General features: G+C 58.4%; 8 protein-coding genes across 9 annotated transcripts; 3 read left to right on the top strand and 5 right to left on the bottom strand.

Annotated features, from left to right (window-relative positions):
* Positions 1–102: 102 nt before the first annotated feature.
* IUM83_16272 lies at positions 103–1,106 on the bottom strand (the record flags this gene model as incomplete). 2 transcript variants are annotated; one of them, XM_067941145.1, is made up of 3 exons in its annotated part: positions 103–420; positions 472–647; positions 734–1,106. In XM_067941145.1, the coding sequence occupies 3 exons, from the start codon at positions 1,104–1,106 to the stop codon at positions 103–105; spliced, it is 867 nt and encodes a 288-aa protein (XP_067783623.1). The 2 variants fall into 2 exon arrangements, with proteins under 2 accessions (XP_067783623.1, XP_067783622.1); XM_067941144.1 differs by having other exon boundaries at positions 103–647.
* A 298-nt stretch (positions 1,107–1,404) lies between these two features.
* Positions 1,405–2,511, bottom strand: IUM83_16271 (Thioredoxin domain-containing protein 17; the record flags this gene model as incomplete). Its single annotated transcript, XM_067941143.1, has 1 exon — positions 1,405–2,511. The coding sequence occupies one exon, from the start codon at positions 2,509–2,511 to the stop codon at positions 1,405–1,407; it is 1,107 nt and encodes a 368-aa protein (XP_067783682.1).
* A 448-nt stretch (positions 2,512–2,959) lies between these two features.
* Positions 2,960–3,635, top strand: IUM83_16270 (TKL/DRK protein kinase; the record flags this gene model as incomplete). Its single annotated transcript, XM_067941142.1, has 2 exons — positions 2,960–3,542; positions 3,610–3,635. The coding sequence occupies 2 exons, from the start codon at positions 2,960–2,962 to the stop codon at positions 3,633–3,635; spliced, it is 609 nt and encodes a 202-aa protein (XP_067783625.1).
* Positions 3,636–3,676: 41 nt separating this feature from the next.
* On the top strand, positions 3,677–5,399 carry IUM83_16269 (TKL/DRK protein kinase; the record flags this gene model as incomplete). The annotated part of the gene is made up of 2 exons (XM_067941141.1): positions 3,677–5,299; positions 5,394–5,399. 2 exons carry the CDS (start codon positions 3,677–3,679, stop codon positions 5,397–5,399), a joined length of 1,629 nt encoding a protein of 542 aa, XP_067783681.1.
* A 393-nt stretch (positions 5,400–5,792) lies between these two features.
* Positions 5,793–7,085, bottom strand: IUM83_16268 (GDP-mannose 4,6-dehydratase; the record flags this gene model as incomplete). Its single annotated transcript, XM_067941140.1, has 1 exon — positions 5,793–7,085. The coding sequence occupies one exon, from the start codon at positions 7,083–7,085 to the stop codon at positions 5,793–5,795; it is 1,293 nt and encodes a 430-aa protein (XP_067783570.1).
* Positions 7,086–7,614: 529 nt separating this feature from the next.
* Positions 7,615–9,432, top strand: IUM83_16267 (Inosine-5'-monophosphate dehydrogenase; the record flags this gene model as incomplete). Its single annotated transcript, XM_067941139.1, has 3 exons — positions 7,615–9,140; positions 9,216–9,248; positions 9,300–9,432. 3 exons carry the CDS (start codon positions 7,615–7,617, stop codon positions 9,430–9,432), a joined length of 1,692 nt encoding a protein of 563 aa, XP_067783680.1.
* A 149-nt stretch (positions 9,433–9,581) lies between these two features.
* On the bottom strand, positions 9,582–10,919 carry IUM83_16266 (C2 domain; the record flags this gene model as incomplete). Its single annotated transcript, XM_067941138.1, has 1 exon — positions 9,582–10,919. One exon carries the CDS (start codon positions 10,917–10,919, stop codon positions 9,582–9,584), a length of 1,338 nt encoding a protein of 445 aa, XP_067783652.1.
* A 327-nt stretch (positions 10,920–11,246) lies between these two features.
* Positions 11,247–14,353, bottom strand: IUM83_16265 (Type I inositol 3; the record flags this gene model as incomplete). The annotated part of the gene is made up of 4 exons (XM_067941137.1): positions 11,247–11,348; positions 11,468–11,486; positions 11,584–13,506; positions 13,578–14,353. The coding sequence occupies 4 exons, from the start codon at positions 14,351–14,353 to the stop codon at positions 11,247–11,249; spliced, it is 2,820 nt and encodes a 939-aa protein (XP_067783650.1).
* Positions 14,354–14,560: the final 207 nt, after the last annotated feature.

Here is a 14,560-nt window from a genome sequence, read left to right as displayed (position 1 = left end):
AGGTCTATAAAGTTATCACGGACACCTTCCTTCCTGGTGGAGGGTGGGGGACTGCGGATGGAGCCCATTCTTCTTCTCGCTTGTGTTTGTCGGAGAGGGCAGTTACTGCTTGGCGCCGGCGAAGACGTCGGCGAACTGGTCCTCGGGCATCTCGCGCTCCGGGCCGCGCTCCTTGCGCTCCACCTGCGCCGTCTTGCGCGACACGTAGCGGTCGCGCTTGTCGGCCTTGGCGTCGCGGCGGTTCTCGTTCGGAGACACGTAGTGCTCGTTCTGGTACAGCGTCTGGCCGCCGAAGCTGCCGTCGAAAATGCGGATAGGCGTGATGACGAAGCGCGGGCCGATCTCGATGAGCTGCACGAGGTCCTCGCCGCGGTGCAGCGCCGCCATCTCCACCTTCTTGGTGTCGGCGTCGTCCGCCAGCTGGTAGTTGCGGCACCAGACCTTGCCGTCGGCGTAGTAGAAGCTCATGACGCGGTCGATGAACGGCTTGCTCTTCGGGTGCGCCTTGGGCGTGCCCCACACTTGCGTGAAGAGCTTCTTGATCACCTGGAGGTGCGGCGCCTCGTCGAAGGCCTTGTCGAAGGTCAGCAGCGGGCGCGAGCCGGCCAGCGCGTTGCCCGTCATCTTCAGCTCGTCCATGGTGTGCACTGCAAGGCGGCAAAAAGACACAGTACACCAGTGAATAAAGAGCTCCAGAGCAGAAAAGATATTACAGCAGAGCTGTTGCACGCACCATTCTGCACGAGGAACTTGGCGCTCGGGCCCGTGCCGACCCGGCTGACCCACATGTACAGGTCCTGGCGCTTGCGGGCCTCCAGGAAGATGGTGGTGTTGCAGCCCTTGATCTCGGCGATCTCGTTGACCACGTGCAGCGTGTCCTTGGCGTCCAGCTTCACCTCGCGCTTGTGGTGCGGCAGCAGCTTGCGGAAATCGTCCATCAGGTGGCGGTAGCGCGTCGTGATGCCGCGTGACGAGAAGACCAGCACGCGCTGCTTGTTGACGTACTTGCTGCCGCCCGCCGTGGCCAGCTTCTGCTTCTTGGCCTCCTCGGCCGCGTCCGCCTGCGCACCGCTCTCATTCTCGCGTCTCCGCTTCATCATGGCCATGGTTGCTGCTCGGGGTGGAGCGCCGTTCACTACTGGAGCTGCTCGGTTGCCCGGTCAAATGAAAACTAATGGCTGGTGCACGGCATTGGACTATTTTGAAGACTATTTGCACAAAATACAAATCACATTTTTGGGTGTCGATCAAAACAGAGCGTTCAAATCTAGAATTTCATTTGTAGGATTCTGAATTGTCAACACCAGACCAAACCACAAAAGATACCAAATCACAAATCCGGACTAAATGGTGACAGTGGTTGCCAAAGCGTTGTTGTCTCTATTTGATGAGGTTGGTACACTATCAAGCTGCAGGGACGGTAGCTGCTGATGCGGGCCCTGGCGCCTTTGTCCGGAAGAAATCCTTCAGCTTCTCGTGCTGGTCCATGTTGTGCACAAACTCCCTCACATTGACCTTGTTGGTGGTCCGGTTCCTGTCGACGAAGCCCAGGTACGGCACGCCGTCGAACTCCACCACCTTCTTGCTGAACTCAGGCCCGACAAAGTCGTTGTCTTCATCAAACCACTGGCGCGGCTCGCGCGCGACTACGATGCGCATCAGCACCGCGTTGGCCGGCGCCGTGTAGTTGAAGTAGTGCATGACCGGCACCTCGGCCTTATCGCAAAAGGGGCACCAGAGCCGGTTGTTGAAAGCGTGCACGCCCGACACGTAGAACATGAACAGCGGGTAGTCGAAGGTGTAGAACGCGAGGAAGTCCATGACCTGCTTCGGATTGTTGAAGTGCATGACGCGGTTGTCGTTGGGCAGGCCCGCCGCCGGCTTGTTCACCTTGAACACCACGTCCAGTAGATCTTGGTTCAAGCAGTTAGGACCGGCAAGCAGCGCTGACGAGTTGCCGCCGCCGTCGTATCGCATGAGCGTCGGCAAGTAGTCGATGTAGAAGAGCTGGTTCTGTCGGAACGGGTTCGAGAGGTCGTTCCAGAACTTCTCCGGGCCCACCTGAATCTCCAGCAGCCTCGAGCGGCGCGGGGCGCGCTTGAAGCCTTCGTACACCGCGGTCTTCACCTGCTGGCAGGGAGGGAACCAGTACGTGCCGTTGGCGTCCGTGTCGCTCATGAAGAGCATGAACAGGGGCCCCATCGAGCCCACGTCGTACTCGCGCACGAACTTGTGCGCCTCCTCGAAGCCGCGCACCACGTACTGCGTGTGCGCATGGGAGCGGTCTCGCTGCACGGCGCGGGCGGCCTCTGCGGCCTGCACGAGCTTGGCGGCGGCGTCCTTGGCGCTGGTGGCCTCGATCTCGTCCGAGGCGGGGGACACGACGGTCTCCGCCGTGAACTGCCACATGTAGGACACGGACAGCAGCATCGTCACGGCCAGCGCCAGCTGCATGAAGCGCACGGGGTTGAGCGACCGCGAGCCCTGCGCGTCGCGGTTGGCCGCCTTCATCTTGGGCGGGCGGGCAGGTGGTTCTGTTCTGGCGCTAATACGCGGAGCTGCTGGGGATAAGGAGCCTCACTCGTCAGCGGCATAGCTACTGCTGACTGTAACGCGATTTGACAAAACGACGCGATTGGTTCAAAATGGGCAGTAGTCAGATCTGATTCCATTGCTGCAGTGGGCGATACAGCTAGCAGTGCTGAAAAAGCCGTTGCTCATGGACAAATGAGTTTAGTTCAGCACCTCTCATATTTCCTCGCGCAGTGGCGTCCTCGGCGAGGTCGAGTTCATAGTTGCTTTCGCTCCGGAGGTGCTTCGAGTTCGGTCGCGTTCGCGCGCTGAAAAGCGGTCCGTATACTCGTTTTCATTGGCTGAAAGTGAGGTCTCGTCGGCTCTCCATTGGTCGAAAGTCGATTTTCTATTATATTGTCAATAAAGACAGCGCAGGTGCACCGGCATGGCCAGGAAGAGCGCCTTGGCGGAGCTGGTGGCGGACCACCGGCGGCAGGAGGCGGCCGAGGAGGCTGCCGCCGCCTCGTCCGACCGCGCAGCCGCTTCTCCCGCTTTTCCTGCGTCTGAAGCAGCAGCTCCGAGCTCCATCCATGCAGCAGAGGCCGCGCAAGCTCAAGGCCGAGGCATGTTCCCGCCCCAACCTCGCGCTCGACGCCGCCACGAGCGCCAGGAGAGAGACGCCAAGTACCGCATGGAGCGCGTGTATGAGGAGGTATCCCGGCGCAAGTCCCAAGTCATAGCAGGCGCCGCAGCGCCCCGGGGGTCCTCCGAGACGGACAGCAGCGCCACACCGCCGGCTTCGGACGCTCCGCTCCCGAGTGGAGCAGCTGCAGACACTGCCGGTCTTCGTTGCACCCACCAGGCCGAAGCTCCAGATGAGGTGAATGATATGCAGCTGCAGGCGGAGAGACAACTCGACATGCCGAGACCTAAGGACAGGAAGAGGCCGCGAGGCGGCGTGAAGCATGTGGGGTTTACCACGCCACCGCCTGCCCTTGTGTCGGGGTCGTCGTCGAGCCAGCATGCAGGTAATGAGCACGTGGAGATGTTCAGTACAGGTGACTACAGACAGCATGACGATGAGTTCGCACGCAGGGAGAGGAGAAGAGAACGGCAGTTAGAACGGAGAAGACGGCGGCAGGAACGGGCGAACCGGAGGCGATTGAATAGTGACGAGGATAAAGGTGCGACGCTGCTGGATGTCGACGATGCCACGGTGCAGTATATCGATGCAGTTTTGGTGAAACCCGACCCACAGGTCTTCAACAAGTACACGAGATTCTTCCTGGACCCGAAGCTTGAGACGTTGTACCAGGATTTCACAGCGATTTACTGGTTCGGTCGAGCGCGCTGGCATGTGGGAGTATGGATGGCTGTGCACTTGTTCGTGAATCTTGTCTTCTACGTGCTCCCGAGCTCCGGGTTCACGGGAATGGACCAGTTCATTCTCTCGTACGATTCGCTGCCGACGATATTTCAGTGGATTTACATCCCGATTGCGCTGCCGTTCGCTGCGCTCCCGAACAAGTATAATCCATTCCAGACGCGATGGCGCAGCTGGGTATGCCTTATTATCATCTTCTTCAACCTGGCATTCCAGGTATGGCTGGCGGATGCCAGTCGTTTGGCGACCAACGCCTACACAAAGGTGGTTAATGACCATTTGTCGTGTGAAGCATCGAATTCCGAACTCTCGTCTACGTTTGCTGGTTTCAACGGAAGCTCAAGCGGCAGCAGTGAGTTTCTGAGCAACGCAACAATAGACAACGCTCTAGTCTACTTGAATGATGAGCAACGGAACCTGGCGATTAGCGTGACGCATATGTGCTCGGACGCGCTCGTTCAGACCCTTGTTGGTTTTGCATCACTGTTCAGTTTCCTGTTCGTGATATCAATTCGCCTGGAGTTTGTCCAAGTCGTGGTCGTGGCTGTCACCGGTTGTGCCATCTACGCCATTGTGGTGAGCGTCTTCGGACTGCAGTTGCAGTGGCTGATCACGTTTGCATACGGAATGGCTGTCGTGCTGCTGCTCATCTTGTCCTATTCGTCCGACCGTACCAACCGGCGCTCCTTCCTTTCAAACTTTTTGGTTGAGAAAGAGAACGAGAACTTGAAGTCGTCGCTGAAACAAGCCGAGGCTGCGCTACAGAATGATGCAGCTCACGCTGACGAAGAGCGCGCCGTGGCGCGCATTCTGGCAGCACCGGAGATGCGTCACCTTGAAATGGTCCACATCCCGTTCGCGGACCTAACCTTCCTGCAGGCAATTGGCCGAGGTTCGATGGGCGATGTAATCAAGGCTAGGTACTTTGGTACCATTGTTGTCTGCAAGCGAATGCGCCGTGAACATATTGTGGAATCTGGTGGCGGACACAATCGTAATGGGAACCGGAATGCATCCTATGGGGATAGCGCATTGGCAAGCTTCCGTGACGAGATCGAGTTGATGTCGTGCCTGCGACATCCGAATATCGTGCAATTTATCGGTGCAAGTTGGGACAACGCCTCTAATTTGTGCATCGTGATGGAGTATTTGGAAAATGGTGACATGCACAGCGTGTTGCATTCGGGGCTCGGCAAGAACTTTACATGGGCTGACCCGCTGTTGAAGATGGCAGTTGATGCAGTGCAGGGTATGCTATATCTACACTCCCAGGAGCGTCCTGTGGTTCACCGTGATCTGAAGAGTGTCAACATTCTATGCTCTGCCACATTCGGTTGCAAGGTGGGCGACTTTGGACTCAGTCGCCGGTACAAGAAGGGTGTAGACGCTCTTACAACCCTCGTGGGTACCCCGTTCTGGCTTGCCCCCGAAATCATTCGCAGCGAGCGATATGGCCCCGAGGCTGATGTCTACTCGTTTGGTATCGTGCTCACAGAGCTAGAAACGCGTCGTACTCCGTATCACGACCAGGAGGAAACCGGATTGAAAGTGCTCATGCGTGTGGCACACAAGGGACTGCGGCCGTCCCTTCCGTCAACGTGTCTGCCAGAGCGTCGCAAACTCATTGAGGACTGTCTTCGGGATATTCCAGCTCACCGCCCAACGTTCGCGCAAGTGCTTTCACGCTTGCAAGGGCCAGTGCTACTTGAAATTGAAGGTCATGTTGCTGCCCAACCGGATGTTAAGCGCCGCGTACTGTTGCGGCGCTATCAAGAACGCCGGAGTCTATAGATCGACTCCAATTTTTGAAAGTAGCTAAAATGAATTGTCATGAAGTGTACTTAGTATCTTCTTCCAAGTAACTTACATGCTAGCACGTCGTCCTCCGCGACCATCAAGCCCGGTGGAATTCCTCGTTAAAAAGCATTATTGGGGCCTCATTGTAGCCGTATTTCATGCTCCCGTGGGTCTCTAGACGCAGCTGACGCGCATCTGATGCAACCATTTCAGCGACAAGCTCTCGAAAGTGTACAGTCGGCGTCCATCCTAATTCACGCTGGGCTTTTTTCGCATTACCGCACAGCAAATCCACCTCGGCTGGGCGAAAGTACACTGGGTCCACACGCACTACGACACGATCCGGGTCTAGCAGATTGGCATCCTGGGGCTCATAGTCGTCTTTGACGATGACACCGACCTCGCCCTTGGATCCCCGGACACCTTTCCATGCGATAGTCAGGCCCACGTGAGTAAACGCAAGCTCCACAAACTCTCGCACGCTGTGGCACTCTCCCGTAGCGACAACGAAATCCTCTGGGGTATCGTTCTGAAGCATGCGCCACATGCACTCCACATAGTCGCGAGCGTGGCCCCAGTCGCGTTTCGCATCGAGGTTGCCAACAAAGAGGCACTTCTCCATGCCAGCACGAATACGCACGACAGCACGAGTAATCTTGCGAGTGACGAAGGTTGGTCCTCGCCGCGGGCTTTCATGGTTGAACAAAATTCCATTCACGGCGAACATGCCGTAGGCCTCGCGATGGTTCACCACGCTCCAGAAGGCGAACTGCTTCGCGACACCATAGGGTGATCGCGGGTGGAACGGAGTCTTCTCGTCTTGCGGCGTGGCTTGCACTTTGCCGTACAGTTCACTCGTCGACGCTTGGTAGAACCGCGTCGAGTGTTCCAGTCCACACGTGCGCAAACACGTGAGCAGTCGAAGTGCGCCGACCCCATCGACATCCGCCGTGTACTCGGCCAGTTCAAAAGAGACCTTGACATGGGACATCGCCCCGAGGTTGTACACTTCATCCGGTCGCACACGCGCCACAATCTGGCACAAATTGGACGCGTCGGTGAGGTCTCCGTAGTGCAGGAAGAAGCGAACGCCGCGGTCATGCGGGTCTCGGTACAAATGCTCCAGCCGCGCCGTGTTGAAGTTCGACGACCGACGGACGAGTCCGTGGACCGTGTAGCCTTTGGACAGCAGCAGCTCGCTCAGATACGACCCGTCCTGCCCCGTGACGCCTGTTATGAGAGCCACTCGAGGCCGATCGGGGGCGCCGCAGCTGTCCGTTGCGCTGCTCTCGCTGGTCGTGCTGGCGTGGTCCGCTGCCGACTTGTCCTCCGAGGCTGGGGAGGTCGAGTCTGCATTGCGGGGCGTGTCGGGGCTTGCCTTGCGGGTCATGGTCGACTGCGACGAGGAAGTTGGCGTTGTGACTGGGATATCTCGCTGTGTGCCCTTTGACCAGGGTATCTTTCCATCGAAGTTGAAGCTGAAATCTTGCAAATTGTATGCTGACTTCGAACACGGAGTTTTCGTGGCGCGAAAAGATCGCTCCCTTGCTCGAGCGACTGGTTCTGGTCGAGCTAGTCGCCACCACTTCGGCATAAGCAGCCGCATAAGCAGCCCCAGCACTCTTTCACCTCGCTGGGATTACGAGGTGTTGATTCCTCACCGCTGCTGTGAGCACCCAACACCAGAACGTGCATTTGGTTCGCGCCGTGTCCATGCGTCTATGCCCGTCACTGCCCAAGTTGCCGTTGCGTGTGATTGGCTGCGTCCTCCGTTTTTGCCAAATTCCCATTGGCCGAAAAGAATCCACGAAACCATTGGCCTTCGGTTGCTGGGAGCCTTGGCGGCATGAACCGACACTTCCGTCACTTGGGCATTTGCTCCGATCTCCCACTCGCGACCCCAACGCTCTGCACGCACCATGGCCTCCACGGACGCTGCCACCATCGACCCCGAGCTGCTGGACGGCCGCACGGCCAGCGACATCTTCGTGAACAAGAACCAGGGCCAAGGCTACACGTACGATGACCTGATCCTCATGCCGGGCCACATCAACTTCGGCGTGGACGCCGTGAAGCTCGAGACCAAGGTGTCGCGCAACATCTCGCTGCGCCTGCCGCTGGTCAGCTCGCCCATGGACACGGTCACGGAGCACGCCATGGCCATCGGCATGGCGCTGCACGGCGGCATCGGCATCATCCACTACAACATGACGGTGGAGGAGCAGGTGAAGGAGGTGCGCCTCGTCAAGAAGTTCAAGAACGGCTTCATCACGGACCCCAAGGTGCTGTCCCCCGAGGACACGCTGGCCGACGTGGACCGCATCAAGGCCGAGTTCGGCTTCGCCGGCATCCCCATCACCGAGTCCGGCAAGGTCGGCAGCGTGCTCGTGGGCATCGTGAGCAACCGCGACATCGACTTCATCGAGGACCGCCAGACCAAGCTCAAGGAGGTCATGTCCACCAACCTCATCACGGCGCCCGAGGGCGTCTCGCTCAAGGAGGCCAACCGCATCCTGCGCGAGAGCAAGAAGGGCAAGCTGCCCATCGTCAACGCCAAGGGCGAGTTCATGTCGCTCATCTCGCGCCGCGACCTGGTCAAGAACCGCGACTTCCCGCACGCCTCCAAGGACGCCAACAAGCAGCTGCTGGTCGGCGCCGCCATCGGCACGCGCCCCAACGACCGCGACCGCTGCACGGAGCTGGTCAAGGCCGGTGTCAACCTCATCGTCATCGACTCGTCGCAGGGTGACTCGACCTTCCAGGTCGACCTCATCAAGTGGATCAAGGCCACCTACCCGCACATCGACGTGATCGGCGGAAACGTCGTCACCCGCATGCAGTGCAAGCGCCTCATCGACGCCGGCGCTGACGGCCTCAAGGTCGGCATGGGTGTCGGCTCGATCTGTACCACGCAGGAGGTGTGCGCCGTCGGCCGCGCTCAGGCCAGCGCCGTGTACAACACCGCTCGCTACGCCCGCCAGTTCGGCGTGCCCGTCATTGCTGACGGTGGTATTGCCAGCTCGGGCCACATCGTGAAGGCTCTGACCGTCGGTGCCTCGGCCGTCATGTGCGGCTCGCTGTTCGCCGGTACCGAGGAGTCCCCCGGCCAGTACTTCTTCCAGGACGGCGTTCGCCTCAAGAAGTACCGTGGCATGGGCTCGATCGAGGCCATGACCGCCGGTTCCTCCAAGCGCTACTTCGCCACCCACGCCACCGTCAAGGTCGCCCAGGGTGTGAGCGGTGCCGTTGTTGACAAGGGCTCACTGATGAAGTACGTCCCGTACCTGCAGCAGGGCATTAAGCACGGCCTGCAGGACCTGGGCCAGGTGAGCCTGGAGAAGGTGCACGAGTCGCTCCACAACGGCGAGCTCCGCTTCGAGCTGCGTACCCCCGCTGCCCAGCGCGAGGGCAACGTGCACTCGCTGTACACGTACGAGAAGCGTCTGTACTAAGCAGCCAGGTGGTTTGTTAACGTTTGCTTCGGCATGACGAGAACCGGCGTCGTGCGTTGCCAACCAAGTCCGCTATTTCTATATCTACAGTATATAGTGCAGTCACTGAGCATGACCATGACTCGTTCGAGCTGCCGCTTGATCGGGTCGAGCCGAAAACTGCATGGTAATGAAGGCCAATACATAGACATCTCTGATGAATCTGTACTTAGCGCTGTTGCTTTGATTTCTGTCCATTGGGGCAAATCCGTCCCCGCCTCAGCGACTTCTACATCAACTGATTGATCGTGTTGACAACACGATGTCGTGCACTTGCAAGATAACGCGGCAAAATCGATGCATTGTTACGACACGAACGCCACTTGCTTTACTAACTTACTTGAGGTCTTCGATCGACCAACATAAAATGCAAAGCTGCCGCCGCTGCTTCACAATTAAAAGACGTCTCGCTGGACATGCTCTTGGATGCCGATCAGTCGGCCGAGTTTGCTGCTCTCTTTCGGAGGGCTCGACGCAGCCACCTCCGGCTCCGATCCAGGAAAGCAGCTCCAGAGGTCGGGCAGAAGCTCGCCAAAGCAACTGCTGTCGCTAAAGTCGAGGCATGTCTTGCGCTCCCCTAGCGATTGAGCAGCCACGACCATGGCCGCCGACGTAAGTACCAGGCGGCGCATCGACACTTTCACCGAACCGTGCTTGAGTCCGTCCGCTCTGGATACGAGCGGGTACCAGTCGGCAAACGTCTCGTTCACGGGCATGGAGAGACTCAAGTGCACCTCGCCGAGATCACGGCCGTCGTTGCCGAGGACGAACACATCGACTGTGCGCTGGCCGATGGTCGGCGAAGATACAAGCCAGAACAAGAACCGTTCATTCACCTGCAAGTTCTCGCGGCTGGCAAGTTTCGACTTGCGACTCATACGATCCAGTTGCAGCGAGACGGTGAACGGCAGATCGGAGCCGCCTTCACCTCGGTCGGCTGCGAGTCCGCGCGCTTCCAAGATGTCGACCACGACCAGTTCACCGTACGGGCTTCCGCGCGTGATCGAGCTGGACACCGCGGTTCGGCACCGCGAGCACACGCTGTGTACGTTATTCAGAGCGTTCTCAGCCGCCTCTCGAGGCGGCAACGACGACGTCATGGCAAATGAAAACGTCGACGAGGAAGAGGATGAAGATGAACTGGCGGTGCAGTCGGACGCGGAACGCGAAGTTCGCCAGGGAGTTGGGATCGGCGGAGCGAACGAAAACCGCGTGGAAGATGCGGCCGAAGTTGTTGCTGTTGGCGCCTCCGTCGAGGAGGAGGAAGAGGAGGGCGAAGGTGATACAGATTCAGGAACCGGGGCCGGAGCTGGCGGAGGCTTATTCATAATACTGGGGAACATGCGCGAATCCGAAAACGTCCTGAACATGGACGTCACTGGATTTGCCGAGGTCTTCTCCGGTAGCTTCTCGGCCGTCGAGGACGGCGATTCCGTTGTCGACCCCAAGGTGGTCGAAGACGACGAGGGGGACACCGGGATCACGTCGTCGAGGGCCATGGTCTTGGACACGTAGACGGAGTCATCCATCGAGTACTTGTAGAAGTCTGCATCGAGGGCGGGTGTGTGGGGCGTCGCCGGCACCACCTTGCTTTCAATGACCGATTCACGGTAGTCCTGCTCCGGTTCCGCAGGGTTGTTCGCATCCGGTTCCTCAGGGGCAGAGGCGTTCTCCCTGCTCCTGGAGCGGCCGATGCGCGTCTGCCAGATACTCTTGACACGCGAGCCCAGCATCGATGAGGACGAACAGCTAGACGTTCAGGTCGCCGCTCTTTGAATTGTGCAGGCGCGTACAACCTGGCTACAGTGAGTGCTTGCTGCTGGCGAATGTAGAGGTACGAAGTGACCCTGGCAGAGGGCGAGGCTGGTCATCCGCCCACCTGGTTCGATTGTCTGGCTTCGAGCCGATAATGAATACCGTGCTGTGGCTATCGCGTCTGACTGTTAGTGATAGCTCCGACACCGGGACAAGCAGATGGACAAGAAGGCTGTGCCATCCGCCACGATGCGAATGGACAGGGTGTACATTGTACGTCTGTATATTTTCCTTTTTCAACAATTTCAAACGATCCGTTTTTCATCTGTCCACTTATGAGCTCGGCCACCGTATGACAACTTCAACACGCGTGATCGAGGTGCTCTCATCCAAAGCTGGCGGACTATCTGAATTTTAAACGAATAAGGTAAAACGACACAACGTCAAGACAAATATGCACTAGCTCGCCTACTGTGGGCGGTCAAGGTGGCAGCAGTTGCTGCTTTTGAATAACAAAATAGCTCACCAGCTTAAGACGTGCCGTACTTCCTCAGATACTCGTCCATAGGCAAGAAACAGAACTCTGCCTCGCCGTCAACACCCCGCCAGAGTTTCACGACTTCCGCCAGCTCCATCTCGTACACTGGCAGCCCATTCACGGCGACAAGAACATCACCGATATTGATCGCGCCACTCTGCTGGGCCTGTTCGCCCGGGACCAGTCGATGAACAACAACAACGTCTGCCTCAGGGTGCTTCGAGAACTCAATGCCGAGCTTGCGGTTAGAAGACAGCACCACGGTACACGCCGTCAGCAATGACCGGATGTACTCGAGCGCAATCTCAAGACACGTCACGAAGTACGCGATTTCACCCTGTTGGCTGCCCGCGTCGAAGAATGTAATCAGCTCCTTGAGTGCCACAGGGTCCCTCAAGTGCGCGTGAACAAGCACGTAGATGAAAGCTGGGATGAATGCATCAGCGCTCATTGGCGGCTGCGTGGGGTGTTCAGTATGGAACACAGCGTAGATCTCCTTGCACGCCGCAAGCAACTGCGCGCGCTTCATATACGGGAGACTCACCTTGTCCACTTCCCGTAGCTTTACGCAGGCCGAATACCATTTCGACGACGACATGCTGTCGGGGCTAATGCCAAAGAAGGCCTGAGACTTGCTGCGAAGGATCTCAATTTTCCCCTTCAGCAGCTTCGCATCCTCTCGTGTTTGTACACGCACGTTGGCCAAAATTACGCGATACAGAGGGAAAAATACGCGCTCCTCGATCTGTTCGTACACGATAATCTGGATGTTGTCGGTGATCTCACCGATCACAGCTGCATCTTGCGGGTGAGCTGGATTAGCTCTTACATGGTCCTTCACTCCATCGTCGTCCGAGTCACTGTCAGAGCTACTATCAGGTTGTGCGACGCCGGCGAGCATCTGGAGCTCCTTCAAGCGGGTGTGAATTAAGTAGTCGGACAGTCCGTTCATGAATTCTCGTACAGTGGCGTTGCTAACCGGACGGCCAGTGTGCTCTTTCAGGAATGCCGCGGAGGTGCAGCCCTCCGGCGAGTATGGTGACGCCAGTAACAGCTGAACTTCACGAGCTACATCCACCATAGCGTCCTCCGTGTTTGAAATAAAGGAAGACATGCAGCGCCGACAAACACCATCAACGGCCGCGCCGCCCTCATCCATCGCACCACACTTGCACATTCGGCCGATCTCCGTTGCGCTGGTAGGCATAGAAAAATCGTTCGCATCGGGTTTCGATGGTGTTGTTCCGGCCTGGGAAGCGTTGCTACCGCCTTCGCCTATCGAAGCAAGCGCAGCTAACCAAAGAGATCGTTCTTCTTGGCTGTCAGCGTGCAGGAACAGGTTGCGACTGGGGGTACAGATCTGGAAGCTGTGTCTTTCACCTGTCTTGAGGGTGTCTACAGGTGATACCCGCGCGTGAGAGATATCGATAGTTCCTTTACGAGATCCGCCCTGCGGGTGTGCGAAGTACGAAAGCGTTGTGTTTGAGAGCTCGAACCAGCGGCGCTTCGTCGATTTAACCATTCGGCCGCGCTTGCGCAGCCAACCGGAAAAGAGAATCGGGTCGCCTTTGTCTGCGTTATCGCTGTGCTGCTTCATAAGTTTAGCAGTCTTGGCACCCTCGGGTAGGAGCTGCACGTTGTGCTCCTGTAGTTTTCGGATCCAGACGTCGCGGTCATGGTTGTCCATGGCGTACAACACCATACTGTAGTTGCCCTGCTGCAACTTGAAGCCACTGTGCAGCATGCACTGCACTGTGCTTTTGCGAGAGAGATCCAGTCTGCCGCGCACCTCCGTCGCGTCATGTGTGTCGTGATAGATAAGCTCGTTGTCCACAATGCAAAACAACCGGCGCTTGAAGTTGCGCAGGCCATGCCCACGCTTGATAAGCCAACCCGAGTGCCGGACTACAGGCTTGTACTCGAGCACCCATCGCCGACTCTGCGCGCTCGTCGGCGTTGGTCGCGCGCTGCTGCCGGTCGACTTGACCATCGTGCTCGTGGCGCGCTCCGTCCACATTTCGATATCACTGCACGAAAGAATCCATTCTCAATTAGATCAAGACCTCTGATGGTGCCCAGCAAGCTCTCCGCAACGTACCGCTGGCTCGGGCGCGTTACGAGCACAACCCGCCTCGACTCGCGAATATTGTCCTTCGGTTGCGCCGCTGAAGACACCGACGTGGCTCGCGGCTCCACCAGTGCATCCGCATCCGCAGTCGTAGGTTCCGGTTCTTCCGGAGCAAGCATATCGCCCGGCTCCGCCGTGTCATCAATGTTTTCATCAAGCTGCGCTACAGCTTCAATGGCTCGGACCTCCCCAACGTCCTCCACCCCAGCAGTGGACGGGGGTTCCGCGGCATCGAGGCTGCAGCGCATCGTCCGGGTGCTGCTGTCGGCCCCCGACGACATCGAGGCGAGCAGGCGCGGCTTGCAGCGCTCGCTCGGCTCGCGCCCATCAATATCCTCCTCCTCCTCCTCTTCCTCCTCCACCTCACTGTCCGCATCGATTTTGATCTCCTGCCCCGGTGCGAACTCCTCCTCGCTGTCCTCGTCAATGTTGACCTCCACGTGCACGCGTCGCTGCCTGGCGACCGTCCTCTCGGCCTGTTTGGGGTGCTCCTGCCTCTGCTTCCGCCTCGACTGCTGCTTCTTCAGTTTGTGCCTCTCTTCCTTGGAGGGCAGCTGACCCGCATCATGGGGACTCGCGTGCGTGACCTGCTCCTGCTCCGGCAGACTCAGCAGGCTGCGCGCGCTGCCGCTGCCGCTGCCGCCGCCGCCACTGCCGACGCTCTCGCCGTCGTCGCCGTCGTTCACCGTCTCGCGCAGCCGCAGCCGGAACACCTCGATGCTATGGCGGCGCTTGCCCGTCGCCATCGTCTGCCGCACTGAGCGTCCGGTCCGCTCGGAGGGAGGAAGAACGCCAGCCGCAGATCGCCGCCCCTCGCGGCGCGTGAGTCACTCTATCTACTGCGGCCACGGTCCTGCCCTCGGCCGGCGGCGTTGTATGTACCGCAGACGATAACAGTGCAGAGTCCAGCGCAGGTAGCCAATCGTAGCCCAGGTGGAATGGGGGAACCTGAG

The sequence above is a fragment of the Phytophthora cinnamomi genome, assembly GCF_018691715.1.
Source record: "Phytophthora cinnamomi strain GKB4 chromosome Unknown Contig98, whole genome shotgun sequence".
Taxonomy (NCBI): Eukaryota; Oomycota; class Peronosporomycetes; order Peronosporales; family Peronosporaceae; genus Phytophthora; species Phytophthora cinnamomi.
Note: the sequence above shows the minus strand (reverse complement) of the source record. Positions and strands in the feature narration are given on the sequence as shown.